Genomic DNA, 20,456 nt, shown 5'->3' with positions numbered 1-20,456 from the left:
TTTTGCAGAGTAAAACATTCTAAGGCATATCATGGGAACCTTATTGGACAAAATTTCACACCAGCACAGAAGGAGGTCATTTGGTCCATTGGGTATGTGCCAAATTTTGGAAAAGCTATTTGATTAGATCCATTCCCTAGCTTTTTGTCTATTTTCACTCCTATGATTTGTTATTTAATTACCTTCGAAAGGTATTATCATTGAATCTGCTTCCACCACTCTTCCAGGCAGTGCATGCCAGGTCATAACAACTCATTGAGTAAAAAAAAAATCTCCTTATTTTCTCACTGGTTCTTGAAGAGTCATACGGACTGTATTAGTTAACTGTATTCCTCTCTGCAGGTGCTACCAGACCTGCTGAGTTTTTCCAGGTATTTTTATCTTTGCCATAGATTTGGTCCTCTGGTTACTGGCCCTCCTGCCAGTGGAAATAGTTACTCCTTATTTACTCTATCACAACCCTTCATGATTCTGCACACCTCGATGAAGTTTCCCTTTAGCTTTCTGTTGTAATTTTCTCTCATCTTAACACATGATTGAAGTTCCACATCCCTGATATGTAAAAATTTTGAACATCTGTGCTGAGAGGCGAGTAGAAGTAGGATTTCAATCACATTGTGCTGTGGAAAAACTCAGCAGGTCTGGCAGCATCGGCGGAGAAGAAAAAAGTTGACGTTTCGAGTCCTCATGACCCTTCAACAGAACTGAGTAAAATTAGGAGAGGGGTGAAATATAAGCTGGTTTAAGGTGGGGTGGGGGGAGAGAAGTTGAGGGGGGGTTGTGGTTGTAGGGACAAGCAAGCAGTGATAGGAGCAGATAATCAAAAGATGTCACAGACAAAAGAACAAAGAAGTGTTGAAGGAGGTGATATTATCTATAGGAATGTGCTAATTAAGAATGGATGGCAGGACACACAAGGTACAGCTCTAGTGGGGGTGGGGTGGAATAAGACTAACAGGGCATAAAAGGAATAGATTTAAAAATAATGGAAATAGGTGGGAAAATAAAAATCTATATAAATTATTGGAAAAAACAAAAACAAAAGGGAGGGGGAAGAAACAGAAAGGGGGTGGGGATGGAGGAGGGAGTTCAAGATCTAAAGTTGTTGAATTCAATATTCAGTCCGGAAGGCTGTAAAGTGCCTAATCGGAAGATGAGGTGCTGTTCCTCCAGTTTGCGTTGAGCTTCACTGGAACAATGCAGCAAGCCAAGGACAGACATGTGGGCAAGAGAACAGGGTGGAGTGTTAAAATGGCAAGCGACAGGGAGGTTTGGGTCATTCTTGCGGACAGACCGCAGGTGTTCTGCAAAGCGGTCGCCCAGTTTGCTTTTGGTCTCTCCAATGTAGAGGAGACCGCATTGGGAGCAACAAATGTAGTAGACTAAGTTGGGGGAAATGCAAGTGAAAGGCTGCTTCACTTGAAAGGAGTGTTTGGGCCCTTGGATGGTGAGGAGAGAGGAAGTGAAGGGGCAGGTGTTGCATCTTTTGCGTTTGCTTGGGGCGGTGCTGTAGGTGGTGGTTGAGGAGTAGGGGGTGATGGAGGTGTGGACCAGAGTGTCCCGGAGGGAACGATCCCTACAGAATGCTGCCGGGGGGTGAAGGGAAGATGTGTTTGGTGGTGGCATCATGCTGGAGTTGGCAGAAATGGCGGAGGATGATCCTTTGAATGCGGTGGCTGGTGGGATGATAAGTGAGGACAAGGGGGACCCTATCATGTTTCTGGGAGGGAGGAGAAGGCATGAGGGCAAATGCGTGGGAGATGGGCTGGCCATGGTTGTGGGCCCTGTCAACGACTGTGGGTGGAAAACCTCGGTTAAGGAAGAAGGAGGACATGTCAGAGGAACTGTTTTTGAAGGTAGCATCCTGTGGCTATCCTGGCATATCTCACAGTGACATTCTTGTTGCATGCAATGCATGTAATATACAACACAATACTCTGGAAAACTCAAATATGTATATATTTGCTTGCTTTGGCTCAACAATAGTGAATTAAGAAGGAGAATGAAAGTTTTAGGCTGCACTGATGACTCAGTGGTTACATGTTTCTTGTTCTGTATTGTTAAGTGATCCTAGGCAAGGCAGTTGTAGAGCTTGACCTCTAAAATTGCTTCAAGTGTTTCTAATCTAAGGAATGAAAATCTCTCCCCAACCAAGGTTGAATACTGTGCTGCTTACCTGGTCTGGATTATTAGTTCCTGGGTGCCAGGAAACTCGTAATTTCTGTGATATCACACACAAACTGTATCCTCAATACAGACTTAGGTGAATTTGTCTATTTCTGGTGTTACTAATGGCTGATCTGAACTGGACCTTTGTATTTTTTTTTAATATGACGTTTTGGCTTCTGTGTTTGTAATGAACGTTTTTTTGTCTTTGGTGAATGTATAACATTTTATTCTTGCTTATTTTGTCTCCTGAAGCCATTTGACTTTTGCTTGTCGTGCAGTTTGTGACCATTGCAACCTTCTAGTGCTCCATCTGAATTGGATTATTCTTTGTGTCTGCAAAGCAGATTGGGTACATTGATACATTTCTTGACAGAAATCATAGGAATGGGAAAACTCTTTTTTGTTCTTCAAACCAAGTTTCCTAATTATTGACCTAACTGACACCCATTAAGATATTACAGACTGAGATTGAACCCTAGACCTGAATTGTTCTGTGTATTTTAGCAGTATGTTTACCCAATACAACACTAGGAAGCATAAATATATGTTTTTCTTCTCACTTCCCTTTTGCTGTATATTTTATATCCCTCACAACTATGCAAAGATGATACAAGTTTCTATTTGTAATAGGTTTTATTTACAATACTTCAATAGCCTACTCCATGCCTCTTTGCTTCCAGCTCTTTCCACAGTTTTGTTTACCTTTCTGAGACCACACCCAAGCTTAATCAATCAAGCGCAGTGAGCATCAGTAATAAACAGACTCAAACACAGAAGAATTGAACACTACACCTTTCTAATCAGATTTTGTCTTTAACTCCTCTCTTGAAGGTATTAGCTTTTTGCTGTGTTACGGTATGGTAGCTACTGGTCAGTCTCTGGTACCTTCCCCAGCTGGCCATTTTTCATGAGTGAGTTTAGATAGTGAATGTCAATAGACTATTCAACCATGGGAGAACAACTGAACCTGGCCTGTCTTCACTCACAATTAATAATGTATCATTGATGAGAGAGCAGGATTAGGTACCCTGGCCAATTTACCCTTTATAGCAAGAGGCACTGAGGTTGACTGTAAAGTCCCTACTGTCACTTTGATTGAGATCAGCTGACTTAGGGCAGACTGATGTTCTAATTTCTGGTCTTTATATCTTAGCTATTCACTGCTTTATCTAACAGAGCCATCAGAGGAATTCTAAGTGTAATTGTAAGTTTTTTTTTTAGTTGTGTGTTTTAGTATTTGAAACAAATGTTTGTTTAGGTATCTGCACTCTAATTCTGGCCTCATGAATATTCCTGATTTTAATTGCTTCACCGTTAGTGGCTATGCCTTCAGCTGCCAAGGTGCCAAGCTCAGAAATTCCCTCCCTATACCTCTCTATTTCTCTTTCTGCTTCATACAATTCTTAAAACTTTCCCTCTGATTAAGCTTTTGGCCATCCGCTTTGATATTTCATAATGGGATGAGGTATGGGGAGGAATACTATTGCTGCATATGTAATTGTGGCATGATTCAGTGTACTCAAGGGAAGAGGGATCATTATTTATCATTGTCATTCAATCTTATTACTCCTTGTGGAGTGTAGGTCTTCCACTGTTCTCTGTCATCACCATGTGTATTTGCTGTTTTTACTTCAGCATTTGTTGAGCAGGGATAAAGGAGAGAAAAGTTCATTAAACAAAGTAAAATCATGAGTAGATGACATTCAATTTATAAAGTTTGAAAACAATTCCTCAATGCCCAAACAAAAACAAAAATTTCTGGAAAAACTCAGCAGGTCTGACAGCGTCTGTGCAGAGAAAGACAGTTAACGTTTCGAGTCTGTATGACTCTTCTTCAGAAGAGTCCTCAATGCACTCCTCAATGCCCAAACTGGATAACCCTTCACTAATATAAAAATAAATGTTGGTCTTGTTAGGAAATAGAGATAGCTTAAGTAAGTTATACTTGTATTTGTGGGTGTTAGGAATGAGTATTTTACTTCTGCATCTGTGTTAAGAAAGGTCAAATGGAGTTTTAGTTTCACTTCAAAAGGCTGCTAGCATTTTTAATGAGATGTTTTACAACCCCAATAAAATGACAGTAAAGGTAAAAGCATAGAAGAACAATTCTGCTTCCTAGCAAGAGGGAGCAGGGGGGTGTGCAGATAGGCAGGTTTCTCCCACAGACACACATGCAGAAGAAGAAAGCAGTTTTGATTTGAAAGCTGTGAAGTTCAGCTGGTTTTTAAAAGTTGCCGCCAGGAGAGACTGGAACAAAGGGACAGAGAGCCAGTCCCAAGTAAAGAAAAAACTCAAAAGTTCAGGGGTGTGGGAGAAGAGAAAGTCCAAAGAAGACCTTCTAGTTAAAGGAAGGACAGGAATCTGGGAAAAGGTCCTATGAAGTGAAGAGTGAGGGGCAGAGAGAAAGGCTCCAAGTTTCAGATTTAAAATGAGAACAGTTTGCAAGAGGCAAGAAGGTTCGAAGAGACAACTGAAGGTCTGTAACTCTTTGCTATGGGCATGTGAAGTAGTGGTGTACTGTTAACACTGAGTTGGTGGGGGAGTGTGCATGGAAGAAAGCTTGAATGTGGTGACCCAAGGAAGAGGAACGTCAGAAGGAGGGTTCGAAACCCTGGAGGTGAAACCTTGTGAAAGGTGTCTCAGAGAAAGCATTGGTTTGGGAGAAGATTCCAAGGTGAGACCCTGGAGTGTGGAGATTGGAATTCCTCATGTGAAGGACAGAATTCAGTGAGACTGGTTGGCTGACAAGCATCTGGGGAGTTGAGGAGAGATCCATAGCACCTGTTTGAGGTGGCTTCTGTCACTTGGTTTCAGAGTGTGGTGTGTCTGACCACAGGGTGCCATAGGTGTACATGGACTGTATATTTACTGTGACCATTGAAGTATAAGGTAGCTTTAGTAACTTGTGTTATCCTTACAAATTTGTATACATCTGTAAAAGTCTAGTTGTGAGTGAAGGAGAATTGTAATATGTTTAATCTTTTCTTATTGAATAAATGTTTTATTCTTTTGTTAAAATTTTATCAGCTGACCCCTGTGCCTCTTCAGTAGCTACTCTCCACATATCTAAACAATGAAATTTAGAATCTATCAAGCTGGGTTCCACTCTGGAATCAGGCTTGTCCAGGAGTAACCCCAGCTTGGATCATAACAGTATTTTACCATTAAACAGCACCAGCATTTTAATGACGACAGTATTAGATCTTGTTAACTAAAAATAATAAAATTCTGACTATAACATTTTCACTTTTCTCTGAAAACCAATAATGGTGTCCTTGACATTTAACATAGGAGCCCATAAATTGAAAATTTCAAGCCTAACGTGCATGGAGAGTAACAGTAAACCTATATCATTTTTAATCCAATAATGTCATCTTGATATTTTTATACCTTATTTTTCAGGTTGTCATTCACAGAAAAGTATCCTGACAGTATGTCGTTTGATCTTCTCGTTGTTTAACCAGTTCAGAGAAATGCAGTTGTAAATTATTGGCTTCCTTTCTGATGTGCTCAAACTGTCTCATACTGAAATGTGCATTGTCTTGGCTGTCCACTTTCAGTGGAAAATCTCTGAGTAAAGGCTTGCTTGTCTAAACATGTTTTAGAGAATTAGAGGTGTCCAAATCTGAAAGCAACCAATGAAAAATATCAGGGATTTCTGTCTGGTTTGAAATTATTCTGGTAGTCTTTTAATTAGTAACTCTTTATAATAATTGTAAAGTGTTTAGGACATTAGAACTGAGCATCATTTTCAAAACTTTGCTAAATTTGTTCATCTATGCTCATTTTAAAACAATGTAATAGAAAACGCTCATTTCAACAGAGTTGTTTGATTGCTAGTTATTGTCCAGGAGTAAATGTAATCTATTAATCAGAATTGAATACCTTTTTCAAAAAGAAGGAAAGTTGCCATAGCAACAGAAGCTTCATTCTTCATGCTTTGAGTTCTTCCCAGTGAAACAACTAGGTTGCTGTATGTTGGAATTGACTTCTTCATTCTTTCTCGTGCCTAACTGTATTTTTGCATTTGCCTTCACAGGGGAGAGTGAGTTGGAGTTCCAGTCATAATGGGAGTGTGAAAATGTGCATGACAATGTTTTTCCGAAGCCGTTTTCTATTCCTCCTGGCTGTAGCTGCCCTGCTGGCTGTCCTGAGCCTCAGCCTGCAGTTCTGTAAGTACAGCTCCCACTGATTGACTTCTGATAAATAAGCAATAAACCTAGCAGTGCTGATGCAAGACACTGAAATAAAAGGCACACTTTGGAAACAGCCCTTCTCTGCTGCTGGTGTACCATTGTCTGAAACCTTTAAGCAGATGCACTGATCTACAAATTAGTTCTAAGGGTGGAAATTATATAAGTAATTTTTAGTGTAGTATAAAAATATTTTTTGATCACAGTTATTTGATTTTTCTTTTTCAAACAATCCTTTTTTTAAAAATGTTAACTCTTTTAAAGTATAAAATAGACAGGAGAAAAATGCATTACAACTGTTATAATTTAATGTTTGTCCATGATTTCTCCATCAGTAGTTGAATTGCATTTTGTGGAGCAGACTTTGTCTATTAGTGTAAATGCCCAGTGCTGAATCCATATAGGATTGGGCGAATTGAGGATTAACAATTAATCTAGTAGTAGTAATCTTCTTTCTGGATTAAATGTAATCTCGTGTTATTATGCTATTAAATGAATTTTGAAATGATATTAAACTCATATCAGGCTTTAGAGACTTTTTTTATATTAATTATGGGATGTGGATGTCACTGGCAAGCCCAGCATTTATAGCCCATCCCTAATTGCCCTTGAGAAGGTGGTGGTGAGCCGCTACCCTGAAACACCACAGTTCATGTAGTAAAGGTACACCCACAATGCTGTTAGGAAAGGAGATAAAGGATTTTGACCCAGCGACAATGAGGGAATGGTGATATAAGACCAAGTCAGGTGTGTGACTTGGAGAGGAAATTGCAAGTGGTGGTGTTCACTTGAATCTGCTTCGCTTGTCATTCTAGATGGTAGACGTCGTGGGTTTGGAAACTGCTGTCAAAGGAGCCCTAGTGAGTTGCTGCAGTGCACCTTGTAGATGGTACATAATACTGCTACTGCGTGCCGGTGGTGGATGAGTGTCAATCATGCAGGCTGCTTTGTCCTGGATGGTGTCTTGAGTGTTGTTGGAGCTGCACTCATCCAAATAAGTAGAGAATGTTCCATCACACTCCTATCTTGTAGCTTGTAGATAGTGGGCAGGCTTTCAGGAGTCAGGATGTGAGTTACTGGCCTCTTTCCTACCCTTGTAGCCACAGTATTTATGTGGGTGGTCCAGTTAATTTAATGGACAATGGTGACCTTCACCCTGCCCCCACCCCTCCGCCAAGGATGTTAATGATGGAGGATTCGGTGATAGCAATATCATTGTATGTCAAGGGGAGTTGGCTTAATTCTCTCTTGTTGAAGTTGGTCATTTCCTGACAATTATATGGTGCATTTCTTACTTGCCACTTGTCATGTTGGCATGGACTGCTTATTATCTGAAGAGTTGTGAATGCAACTGAATACTGTTCGATCATTAGCGAACATCCCTACATCTGACCTTATGATGCAGGGAAATTTATTAACGAAGCAGCTGAAGATGATTGAGCCTAGGACACTGACCTGAGAAACTCCCATAGCGATGCCCTGGGGCTAAGATCGTTGGCCTCCAACAGCCACAACCATGTTCCTTTGTGTTAGGTATGACTCCAACCAATGGAGAGCTTTCCCCCCAGATTCTCATTAACTTCAATTTTACTAAGGCTCCTTGATGCCACAATGTTGCCTTGATATCAAGGGCAGTCACTGTCACTTTACTTCTGGAATTTAGCTCTTTTGTCCAGTTTTGAACCAAGGCTGTAATGAGGTCAGGAGTCAACTGCATCTGATGAAACCCAAACTGAGCATTAGTGAGCAGATTATTGCTAAGGAAGAGCCACTTGATAGCACAGTCAATGACACCTTCTGTCACTTTTCTGATGATTGAGGGTAGACTGATGGGGCGGTACATATTGGATACTATTTGTCCTTTTTTAATGGACAGGACGCACTTGGGCAATTTTTCACTTTACCAGGTAGATACCAGTGATGTCGCATTACTAGAACAGCTTGGCTTTGAGTTTGGGTAGTTCTGGAGCAAAAGCCTTCAGTACAACAACCGACATTGCTGGGCCCATAGCCTTTGCAGTATCCAGTGCCTCCAGCCATTTCTTGATATTAAGCAGAGTGAATTGAATTGGCTAATGACTGTGATACTGGGACCCCAGGAGGAGTCCGAGATGGATTTGCTGGACCCCACCAGCATTGAGGGTTATGCAGGGCTTTTTGTTAGAAGCTTAAAATGTTGATTTATAGATACCTTAAGGAAGATGTGTAAATTGATTATGATGTGGCACTAACTGTTGCAGTGGGGCATTTATTGATGGTTTGAAAAAACACTATTTTGAAAAGAAACGCCCGCACAATTGTAGCAGGCAGTCTTTAATACCTTATTAAGTATTTGTACATCAGGCCCTGACAATGTGGTTGACGTTTTCCACCTCTTCAACAGATTAGCATCCTTAAGGCTAAAACTGAATCTCTTCTGACAATATTTAAGGCAAATTTGTGAAAGCACAGATGAACAGAGCTAGCATTAGCTTCGCAACAGGGAGTGCACCAGCCTACAAAACGAGAGAAGATTTGCTAGACTAAAGTTTACCAAGTAAAATGGAAATGCTTCATAATTTCAGTTATGGTGATTCATGTTTCCTTAGTTACTAAAAGAATAATACATGGGTTTTCCTCCCTCGCCCCCTATCACATTTGTTGTTTCCCCTTTGAGGCCCCAAGATGTCATCGCATCACCCATTTGGGGTTGATAAAAAACTGATCTCTGGTCTTTGATCTGTTGTGATTAAAACATACAGTTGCCCTAAAAACAACCATCAAACAAACAATCATGCTTTAATGCAAAAATCTTAGCAAACTACAGGGATCAGACTAGAACAGATTCAATCAAAGTGAGACAGTAATAATTTATTCAGAAAAAGGTCAAATATCAGAAATGTTGCCAAGCAACAGGCATGTTGTTAGGAAATTATGTAACATTATATTAATTGGTCCCTGCAATAATTTGCTATTCACTTCTCAGTTACACCCAAGTATTATTTTCATAACTCATAATATGTTTCAAGTATTTGGCTGCTGAGAAACCACAACACAGTAGAACTTTGATATTCCAATAAGTACATCTGCATTGATGGAGAGCATTTTGCTATCCAGTCAGGAATATCAGCTTTCCAGGGAGACAGAGGAGTAAATTGTCATCAATCACAACGATGCTGGCATTTTCAGTACTGATTCAAATTAAAGGTCATTCTCATTTTTTAAAATTACCAAAATAATTCCGTGTTCTTCATATCTCCCATTTCCAAACATTACTGAACCTACCTCTGGTTTTATTCACCGGTATCCGCCTCGTGTACCCAAATATTAGTTTTGTTTTGAAGAATTTTTAAAAATCCTTAAAAATGAAGTGAAGACGCCAAGTAAGAATTAAACAGAAGCAGTATATTCCTTTCAATGGCATTTATAGATGTGGATGTGCCAAGCAGGCTCTGCACCTACTGATACCAGCCCTAAATAAGTCATCATGAAAATCAGAGCAACTGGTCGGCAAGTAGTCCTAACTGTCAAATTACAGATCCCTGCTGCTTCACAATACAATATGGTGGGACCATCAACATACGTGCCTCCAGAGCCCATTGAGGTGCACCACAACTTCTGGTTTTTGGTGCAAGCACAGTCACCAGAAGTTGCGATGCCATGGTGGGCCTCAGTAGCAACAAAGGTCCCAGCATTTTCTGCTATTGGGACTGCTAAATTTGGGCCATTGTAATCCACAGCCATTGTGACAGCAGTCTGAGTTTCCAACTTGGATGTTGGTTGGCAACCACTTGTCTCATAAGGCAAGCACCTGACAAATTTGGGCCTCAGTGTAAGTACAGACCCTTCTGGTGCTCTTCCACCAGACCTGCAGTGGGAGTGTGCCAGGGAGTTTTGATTCTCAATCTCATGGGACTTTCACATTTCAATCTACTGGGCTGTAAACCAATCCTATAAATCATTCAATTGGGCAGAATTTCAAAAAGCGTTTTAATGGAATTGGGAAACAACCAGCTCAGATTTTTGCTGACTCTGGTGCCCTTTAAAAATTGCGGATGGGGCCCAATTCTGGGTTTCCTGCCTCCATTCTCATTTCTGGCAATTTTTGCCAGCATTGAATAAAAATGTGGGCAGTTGGCCTGCACGCAGCACACTTGCCCTTGCCAGTTACCTTGCAGTTTAACACCCCCACCTGCCATCCCAGAATTTTAGTGGAGTTGGGCTGCTGCAGTAAGCAGACATGGTTCATGGCCTCTCAGAGGAGGCATAAACCCCAATTGAAGGAGAAGAAACAGCAAAAAATCAGCCATCGCCCCCTGGAATTATTTCATTGACAGGCTTTGAAATATAATAATTTGTTCTTTCAGTTTCAATAGTTAGATACTGTATTGTAAGTTAGATGTGTTTTTACTGCAGTGATTGATTATAGTGCTCTGTCCTGCAAAGGTAAGTTGACCATTGATCAACATTGCGTAAGTTTTGAGATGCGTTTGAGTACTTTTCCAATTTGCTCTAATGCATTCAGAACTGCAGATAATGATGCTTGCGATCTCTAGTGTAAAAATCTGAAGTGGTTTAAATGCCTAGAGTCCTTATAAAATGAAAAAGAAACTTTAGCTTCCATTTTGGGAAAAAAAACCATCCGCTCCTAAGCTGCTTTGATTGACAAGACATCTAGTATAGCTTAGGAAAGAAAAGGCATATGGTTTTTCAGCTTCAATAGACTCCATTGTTTACATTTATTACAGCTGAGCCCATTACGAATGCTTGGATGAGTTTCAAAAGTTCCTGAACCACTTGTCTCAGTGGGGGCTTTGTTCACATATTCATTGGCAGTTTTAAGATATTATTAAAGGATTAATGTTATTAAAGGATTATCTGTCTTTAATATGGTTAGTGAAATAGATGTTTGTTTGTTTTACACCAGTTTGAGCAGTTGTGGGGATTTACGTTTTATGAATGAGTCAAATCAATGAGAACTTTATCAGGAGGAAGTATGTTAAAGTGAGCGTTCTATTACATATTAGAAGTTTAATTTATTTTCATCTCCATTTCAAAGATAAGGCTCCTGAGGTCTACATTTAGTGGATACTGGATGAGTGGGTATGGGCGATACATGGGCTCATGGAGGGAGCATGGGGAATATGAGGGGGCAAGGATGGGGCATGAGAAATATCATGATTTAGAAGGTGGTTTTCCCTACTCTATCCAGCATAGGGATAATGCTAGAGTTCAGTACAAAATACCAAAAATTACCATGGCTGAAAGAAACATTTCTGAGGCATGGTCCATGTTCTAAGACACACAGGCAGCAAGGATAGGTCAGCCAATCTGTCAGAAGCTTAAATTTTTCATTCATATCATGACTGTTTTTCTATTGGTAATTTGTTGCCAGCAAGTGGAGCTACACACCAGCACTCTTGACCGCCCTCTGAAATGGCCTACCAAGCCACTCAGTTCAAGGGCAATTAAGGTGGGCAACAAAAGCTGGCCTTATCAGCAATGCCCACATCCCATGAAAGAATAAAGAAAAAGTTTCTGGTGCCCTCCAGCAATGATAAAACGTATGGTAGCCACCCACACAAACTGCAAAGGCCATTTGTTTCCAAGACAGTGTATCAACAATCTTTCTCCCCAAGGACAATCCCACAATGGAACAAACTGTCAAAGAAATAGCCACACCCCCATCACTTGAAATTTTCAAGACCCATCTTTAGGTCATTTCCATTTAAAAGTTTTCGTGATCAGGACTACTATTTCAGCAGGTCATGCCTGGTTTAGCTAGGACTGCCCATAAAAATGTTGACAGAATGCAGATATTAGGCTGTGCTGCTGACTCAGCTGGCAAAATCAGAAGTGTAGTAATCACTAAATTTTTTATCTGTGCCATGTGCTGATGCTAAAGGTAGAAAGATTAAGAAGGTGAATGCGGGCCTGCAGGGCTGGTGCAAGGATGAATGAGTTTACATTCGCAGAGCACTAGAGTGAGTTCTGGAACAAGGGAAGACTATAATCAAAAGAATGACCTTCACTGAAAGAGAACCAAAGTCTTTTGTGCAGAGGGTAAAAGAACAGTGGAGTAGCATTTAAGTTAATGAGGTGTGGTGTGTGTATAATCAAATATTGAGACTGTCAAAGAAGAAAAGGATTTATAAAACTATTACAATAGAAGCAGAGTTGAAATAAATAATGAGAAAATGTTATCTGAGGAGAAAAAGAAAGCAAGAGACAATGTGATTGTAGGACATAATAACGTTTTTATAGAAGAGACAAGAAATATTAAAAATTAAATGAGAATACCAGTAAAATGAATAAAGGTCTATGTTTCAGCGGATTGGAGTCAGGATTCAGTGGTATGTACATGAATGCACAAAGCATTAAAAATGAAATTGGAAAGTTAGAACCATTAATTACCATGGAGGGACATGATGAGTAGCTCTAATGTGTTTTATATTTGGAACAGACTGGAAACTTAATGTTCTAGTTATAAGATTTTCCGCAGAGATAGGATAATGTGGTAATGTTGGTGAAGAATTTCTACACAGTGCTAGAATGTACTGTGGAACCAGGGTTTGCATTAGACAGTTTTTGTATGGATGGAATTAAGAGATAAGAAAATAACTCTTGGAATTTATAATGTACGTAATTTACAAACAAAATACAGGGAAATAATATTGAATCGCTATAACTATTCTTAAATAGAATGAAATGCATGTGGTCGAAGTGGGAAATGCTTTTTAAAATACACCCAAGTCTGCTGTCTAGATTAGGTTATTTCAGGTCAATATCATTCTGAGAAATTAAAAAAGGCAAATTACTGACAGTTGGAGGATAACTGGGAAATAGCAGTCACAATACTATGTTCAATGTCAAATTAAAAAGTATAATGAAGAGTCAAAGCTAAGAGTGCTGGATTGGAAAAGTTAAAGTTCAGTGAAACAAGAATGGTTTTGGTCCAAATTAACTGGGTATAAAAATTAACAGGTAGCTGGATCAGCTGTGGAAAATTTTCAAATTTGTGATGGAAATACAAAATACAAAATAGAATACAAATACCAAAGGTAATCATGAGGTATACAGGCAGTGTACTACGGAGATGAAAGGTAAGATTAATAAGGTTAAAAGGGAATTCAAAAAAAGTTAGCAGCTCATATGAAAGGAAATAGTAAGGGATTTAATTAATATTTAACAAGTAAAAAATAGTTAAAGTACCATTTGGGGATGAAAGAGGACATCTGATAAAGGAAGATGTTGTGTGGATTAAGTCACTGAATCTGAATGAACAGTCATGGATGCATGCCAAAGAAGGATGATAGCACAGACACTGGCTGCAAATCTTCAGTCCTATTTAAATATGCAAACAGGGTAAAAGCAGCACCCTGGTTTCAGAAGGAAGAGTAGGATAAAACTGAGTGACTATGGATCAGTTAGTCTTGTGTTAGTTGTGGATAAACTCTTACAATTCATAATTCACATTAGAATACATGAGCATTTAAAAATGCATGGATAAATGAAGGACAGCTGACATGGAACTGTTAAAGCCAAGTCATACTTAACAACTTCAATATTTTTTTTTCAAGAAGTGACCAACAATATAGATGAAGGGAAGAAGATACAGCATATATAGATTTTCAGAAGATATTTAATACAGACTCTCACGAGATGCTGACTAGAAGAATTCAGGCACATGGAGAAGGATTGGAAGTGATTTGTCCCAAAGGTCAATGATAGTTCCTCTTTTGCTCTATATAATAATAATATATAGATGCAAGTCAAGTTTTGGGAGTTCATTCAATGGAAAGAGGCTGAAGTTGGGGGTAGAGAGACATAGGGGTTTCAATACATATTGCCCTGGAAGTGCAACTACAGGTGAATATAGTGACAAAAAGGATCAATCAAATTTTGTGGTCTAAAAATAGAGAATAAAAGACTAAAGAGGTAATACATTGGTACAGCACATTTAGTATGTCAATAGTTTGAAGAACAATGCACAGTTTTAGAAATTACCTGATTTTTATTTCCATTGATTTGAATAATGGGCAGACAATTCACATAACCTGTTTTACGACCGGTTAGCGAGTTCAAGGTTTATCCTGTAGAGTATGTACAATGTAGTTTCATCAGAACGATGCCTAAGTTGGGAAGCTTTGTTACTGGGATAGACTTAAAACATCAAAATATTTCTCTGGAGCAGAGGACTATTTTGATATTGACCAAGAGAGTGCTATTTGGAAGCAACTGCCATCTAACCAAAAATACAATGCCACTAGCCTCTCTGTAAGAGGAGGACACCATTAAGTCAATGTTCTTTTTTTTTTAAGTGAATCCTTAGACATTTTAACCCCTTGTGGGAAGAGAGTGAAGGTGGTAGAAGGATTCCTGGGCATATTATCAGCCCATTCAACAGTATCCTGAATATTCCTTTCTTGGCCAACAAATCCTGGTGTGTGAACCCGGAGCTTCTGGCCCAGAGGTAGGGACGCTCCACATGGTCTATTCAAACTGATATATAATTAAATAAAGTGCAGTCATGATTTGGTTCACCTGGTTAATAATGCAACTAATAACCTATGGTGGCTACTAGCCATGGAATGACTTAATCATTTTGACATACTGGAATAGAGGGGCTGAGAGAAAATTTAATGGAAGTTCTGAGATTATGAATTTGAGTGTTAATGATGATGGGTCATCAATTTAAAATTGCTGCTCAGAGTGAGCAGATCATTCCATCTTCTGAAGGAAAGTTGAGTAATCATTTGAAGCAAACGAAGATACACATGACAACCAGGAGAATTTGGGGCAGTGAGATAAGTTTTGGACTGATCCAGTAAATAGGATAGAAATGATGGGCTGAATGGCCTTCTGTGCTTTATGGTTCTTTATGGTTCTAAGTAATGAATTGGCTGTGAGGTGCTTTGGGTTACCCTAAGACAGAAGTCAGCAACCTGTGGTTCTGGAGCCGCATGTGGCTTTTTGACATCTCTTTTGCTGCTCTAAATCTTTTGCAGTTGGATCCCATTAACATGAAAAAAGCCTAAAAACTACTGAGTCAAGAATGTAAGAGACATTTTTATTGTGGGGATAAAATGCAAATCATTATACTGCACTTTGCAATTTTAAATGGTTATTTTAACAAAAAGCATCATCGTGCTCTAAATAAACCTGTTCAAGTGATATAGCTACACCATTGTTATAGATAATATCTTGGTTCTAGCACCAGGTTTTATGGTTGCGACTATTATTGCTTCTAATTTGGCTGAGATGATAAATTATTTTGAATGCGCTATTAGAAGCTACTTTTTGTCATAAAAATTGATAGCCAAAATACAGTCTTAATTTTATGCATCTTAATTTAGAGCAGGTTTGTCCAACCTTCTCATGTGGGGGGCTACATTTCAATTTTTTCTCACTTTGGGGGGCCATTGAAAAAATTTCAGAAAGATAATGTTTGGCACAACATTAAACATGAATGTCAATAAAATGTTGAGGTATGAAGAAAAGAAACAACTTGCTGAGCAGAAATAAAGCAACGTCAGAGCAATAAATTGATAATTTTAAAAAAGTAATTAATAAAGATGACCATTTCAGTGTGAGAGGATCAGATTGTATGTCTGGCTCACTTCCAGTCTCAGGGTGCTCGTTCACTCACCTTCACCCACAGTTGTTGGTGTGTGGGGGTAAGGGTGAGTGTGAACCCTGAAACTGTTGAGTGAACCAGACACACACACTCGCACACACACATACACACACTCCCTCTCTCACACCCGCACACTCTCTCACATGCTCACACACACTCGCTCGCTCACACACACTCGCTCGCACACACACACACACTCGCTCACACACACACACTCGCTCACACACACACACTCGCTCACATGGACACACACTCGCTCACACACACACACTCGCTCACACATACACGCACACACTTGCTCACACGCACAAACAGACTCGCTCACACACACAAACAGACTCGCTCACACACACACTCACTCACTCTTACGCACACTCACTCATGCTCACACACACACACTAACTCTCTCTATCCTTGCCCGGCAGCCTGTCTCTCCCCTCGCCTGGCAGCCTCCGTTTCTCCCCTCGCTCAGCAGCCTCTCTCTCTCCCCTCGCCTGGCAGCCTCTCTCTCTTCCCTCGCCCGGCAGCCACTCTCTCTCTTCGCCCCTCCCTGAAGACCTCCCTCCCGCCCCAACAGACTCACCGCTGCTGGCACGCCGGCTTTTTTGGCATCAGGCTGAAGGAAGCTGCTCTTCCAATCAGAGACTGTTTCTCTCCCACATTTGTTGCTGATAGACTCAATAGTGAGCCATCAACAGCAACCGCAGGAAAGAAATGGTCTGTGATTGGAGGAACAGCTTCTTGCAGAATCTTCACTTACTGGCATTTTGAACATCTGATCTGCAGGCCAGATAGAGAGGCAAGGCAGGCCAGATAGTGGTCCACGGGTCACATGTTAGACAAGCCCAATTTAGAGTTTGTTATAAAGATAACTTCACTGACAAAATTATAGCCAAAAAAAGGGTCAAAAATGCAATAATTGAAAGTTAGATCCATTATAATCTTTTTTTATTGACAAATTAATACATATATTTTATTAAATATATATACAACTTACACATTCTACCAAAGACACTTGGCAAATTGCTGAGTAGAAATGCTTAATTTTCATTCTGTGCCTCAAAGTAGCTTTAATTTTGGGCAATTTTTAAAAGGGCATAAAAGAGCAAGTTCTTCCTTTTCATAAGCTAACCTTAGGGGAATCCTCAGAATTGGCCTGCTCAATCAGGCTTCTTGAAAGGAGTCAGCTTCTGAAGAAGTGTTATATTGGACTCAAAGCGCTAGGTGGGATTTTCCAGCCCGACACTGGCGGGCATTGTCACCAATGGGACAGGAAAATTTGGAGAGCTGTTGACTTTGAACGGCTCTCCAAATTTTCCCTCTCTGTCCACGACAATACCTGCCAGTGTCTGGGCTGCAAAATCCTCCCCAATAACTCTGTTTCCCTCTCCAAAAGATGCTGCCAGATTTGCTGAGTTTTTCCATCACTTTTTGATTTTATTCCTTAAAGGCAGTTCATGATAATAGTCTTTGTTTCCCCCATCTTCCCATTTTTAATTACGTTTTATTATATCTCCATGTGGTGTATTTCTAGTTAAATCGTACCATACAAAGTGCTGAGGTTGTGATTCCTTCGCAGGTTCAATTACATATTGTATGATTTAGATGAGGAAACTGAATTGATGAGTGGCCAAGGAATGCAGATGCAATTACACCTGAATTGTTACCACATGCATCCTCACATTTTCCAGTCCCCATATATTTAAGGCATCCAAAACTCTGCTGCTTGTATTGTAATTTGCACCTGCAAATTCTTTTCACCTTTTGCAACTGTGCTTGCTGATCTACATTAGGGCCTGTTTCACCAATGTCTCAATTTTAAAACTCTGATAGTCTTCTTCAAATCTTTCCATGATCTCACTCTTTCCTATCTCTGCAATCTGCTGCAGCCTTGCAACCCTCCAAGATAACTGTACCTCTCCAATTATGGCCACTTGCTCATTTCCAAAGTTTCATCGCCCCACCATCAGTGGCTGTGTCTTCAGCTTCTGTGGTTCTAAGCTGTGGAATTCACTCTCTAAACTTCCCCACTTCCCTTACCTCCCTTTCCTCCTTTAAAATCTTCCATAAAACCAGCCTCTTTGACTAAGCTTTTGACCATCCTCCCTAATATTTTTTATGTTGCTTGGTGTCAAATTTTGTTTGATAAAATAGGGAGAGATGTGGAAGTGTTGATATCCAAAGGGACCTGGGTGTCACTATTTAATGAGTAAGTTTTAATAATGCTTCTGCCCGGTTTCAAACCAGGGACCATTTGCGTGTGAGGTGAACGTGATAACGGCTGCACTACAGAAACAGCCATGGGACCTGGGTGTCCTTATTCACAAGTCACTGAGAGCTAATAGGCAGACACAATGAGCAATTAGGGAAGCAAATGGTATATTAGCCTTTATTTCAAGAGGATTTGAGTTCAGGAAGAAGGAGGGCTTGCTGCAATTGTATAGAGCCTTGGTGAGACCACACCTGGTTATTGTGTGCAGTTTTGGTCTCCTTACCTAAGGAAGGATATAGCAGCTATAGAGGGAGTGCAATGAAGGTTCACCAGATTAATACCTGAGATGGTGGGATTGTCCAATGAGGAAAGATTGAGGAGACTGGACCTGTATTCTCTAGAGTTTAAAAGAATGAGAGGTGATCTAATTGAAGTGTACAGAATTCTTACAGGGCCTTGACAGGGTCGATGCAGAAAGGGTGTTTCGCTGGTTGGGGGTGGTCTAGAAATAGGGGACACAATCTCAGAATAAGGGGTAGGTCATTTATGACGAAGATGAAGAAGAATTTCTTCACTCAGAGGGGATGTAAATCTTTGGAATTCTCTACCCCAGAGCGCTGTGGAAGGTCAGTCATTGAGTATGTTCAAAGCAGTGGTCGATAGATTTCTGGATACCAATGAAAGGGTGTGGGGATAGTGCGGGAAGATAGTGTTGAGATAGAAGATTAGCTGTAATCTAGTTAAATGGCGGAGCAGGCTTGAGGAGCTGAATGGCCTATTTCTACTCCTTTTTTCTATAATGTTCCTGTGAAATGCCTTTAGACATTTTACTATGTTAAAGGCACTATATAAATGTAAGGTTTGTTGTTGCCACTACCCTTAGATTCATATGTATGGAAACATCCAGAAATACTTGAAAGCGCCAGAAGAATCTTATCTTTATCACTTCAGCAGCACAACAACTGTCAGAGTTGCACCGTCTTCTATAGGATAACCAGCAGGCAACATTACTGCAGTATGAATTTCCATGTACCACATCATTCCAATCCACAGGGAACAGGTATCACATCTGGCAACCTGCACTGCACATCTGTATGAAGTGATACCCTGGGTTGGATTTTGGAAGGGCTGTGGAGTTGCGGGAACTGGCCTGCAATTCCCACCTGCTGGCTGATCCCTGCCTCGGGCGCATTTTCAAACAGGCTGTTTGGGAATGGGAGGAGGTGGGGGCATGATGGCTAGCTGCCTGCAAGTGGCTGACAATCAATTATGCCTCTTTAAAGGTCCCGTTAAGACCTCCGTGCAGGTGCTGAGTCGAATTTCCCAATCACTAGTCAGGCCCTCTGCTGAGACTGAATCCCAGTTGATGAATGGAAGTTGCCTCCCAGACTGCTCCATCTATGATTTTAATCCTCACTGCTTTCCCCACACCCCCTCCATAGTCACAATTGGAGAGGGCTGCAGTTGCAGGCCACCCTTGGAGGGGAATTTTCTCTATGATGATGGTCTGGCAGCTGTGGTCTCTTTTTAGTATTCATTTTTAAAAGCCTTGATAGGGCACACCCTGTCTTGAGCACCCTCCCTTTCTCATTGCATCAGAAGCTTCCATCTTTTACAGTGCTTGAAGCCTCCTATTGGCCCGCCAGCCTTGGGAACCAACCCACCATCCTTAATTGGATGGCGAATGCACACTGTGGCCACTAATTGGCCCGCTTGTTAAAGATCATGATGGGAGTCGGGCGCCAAAGCAACACAAGGGTTGGGACATGGAAATACGCCCTGTGTCAGGTACCCAACCCCAGAACAAAAATGCAGCCTCCTTTGTTTGCAAGAAGCAACCCTTGTTATTTTTCCTTTGGCAAGATGCATTCGTTGCATGGGGTAGCAAGTGTAAGGCATCATAGATTGCGTGCATCAGAGCTCTTATCAACCTTGTGGCCTGTTCCTTCTTTGACTTTTCTATGTTCATATAATTAAGGGTGTGGGAATAATATAGGAAAGTGGAGTTGAGGTAGAAGATCAGCCATCTTTGGATTGAATGGCAGAGCAGGCTCAAAGGGCTGAATGGCCTCCTGCTTCCATTTCTTATAGCCTTAAAGTCTGTCTGCTTATTAAGTCGCTAGGTGCAACCTGAGCATTATAAACAATTCGTCAAATTTTCTGACATCACAACTCTCTTCTAATGGTGAGATTCTCTCATCTCCTACCACGTGTGCTGCAACCCCTGTGAACTGCCTTAAACTTAGGGAGAATGACCTGCTTTCTG

General features: G+C 40.5%; 1 protein-coding gene across 2 annotated transcripts in view; it reads left to right on the top strand.

The window, feature by feature from the left end:
• The window catches only part of pxylp1 (2-phosphoxylose phosphatase 1), a 201,686-nt gene that overhangs the window by 7,097 nt on the left and 174,133 nt on the right, over window positions 1-20,456 (top strand). For both annotated transcript variants that reach the window (XM_041204152.1, XM_041204142.1), the window contains exon 2: window positions 6,209-6,341. In XM_041204152.1, the coding sequence (XP_041060086.1) occupies window positions 6,209-6,341 (133 nt within the window). The remainder of the gene's footprint in view (window positions 1-6,208; window positions 6,342-20,456) is intronic.

Source organism: Carcharodon carcharias, chromosome 2 (genome assembly GCF_017639515.1).
Source record: "Carcharodon carcharias isolate sCarCar2 chromosome 2, sCarCar2.pri, whole genome shotgun sequence".
Classification (NCBI taxonomy): Eukaryota; Metazoa; Chordata; class Chondrichthyes; order Lamniformes; family Lamnidae; genus Carcharodon; species Carcharodon carcharias.
This window is presented reverse-complemented; position numbering and strand designations above follow the sequence as displayed.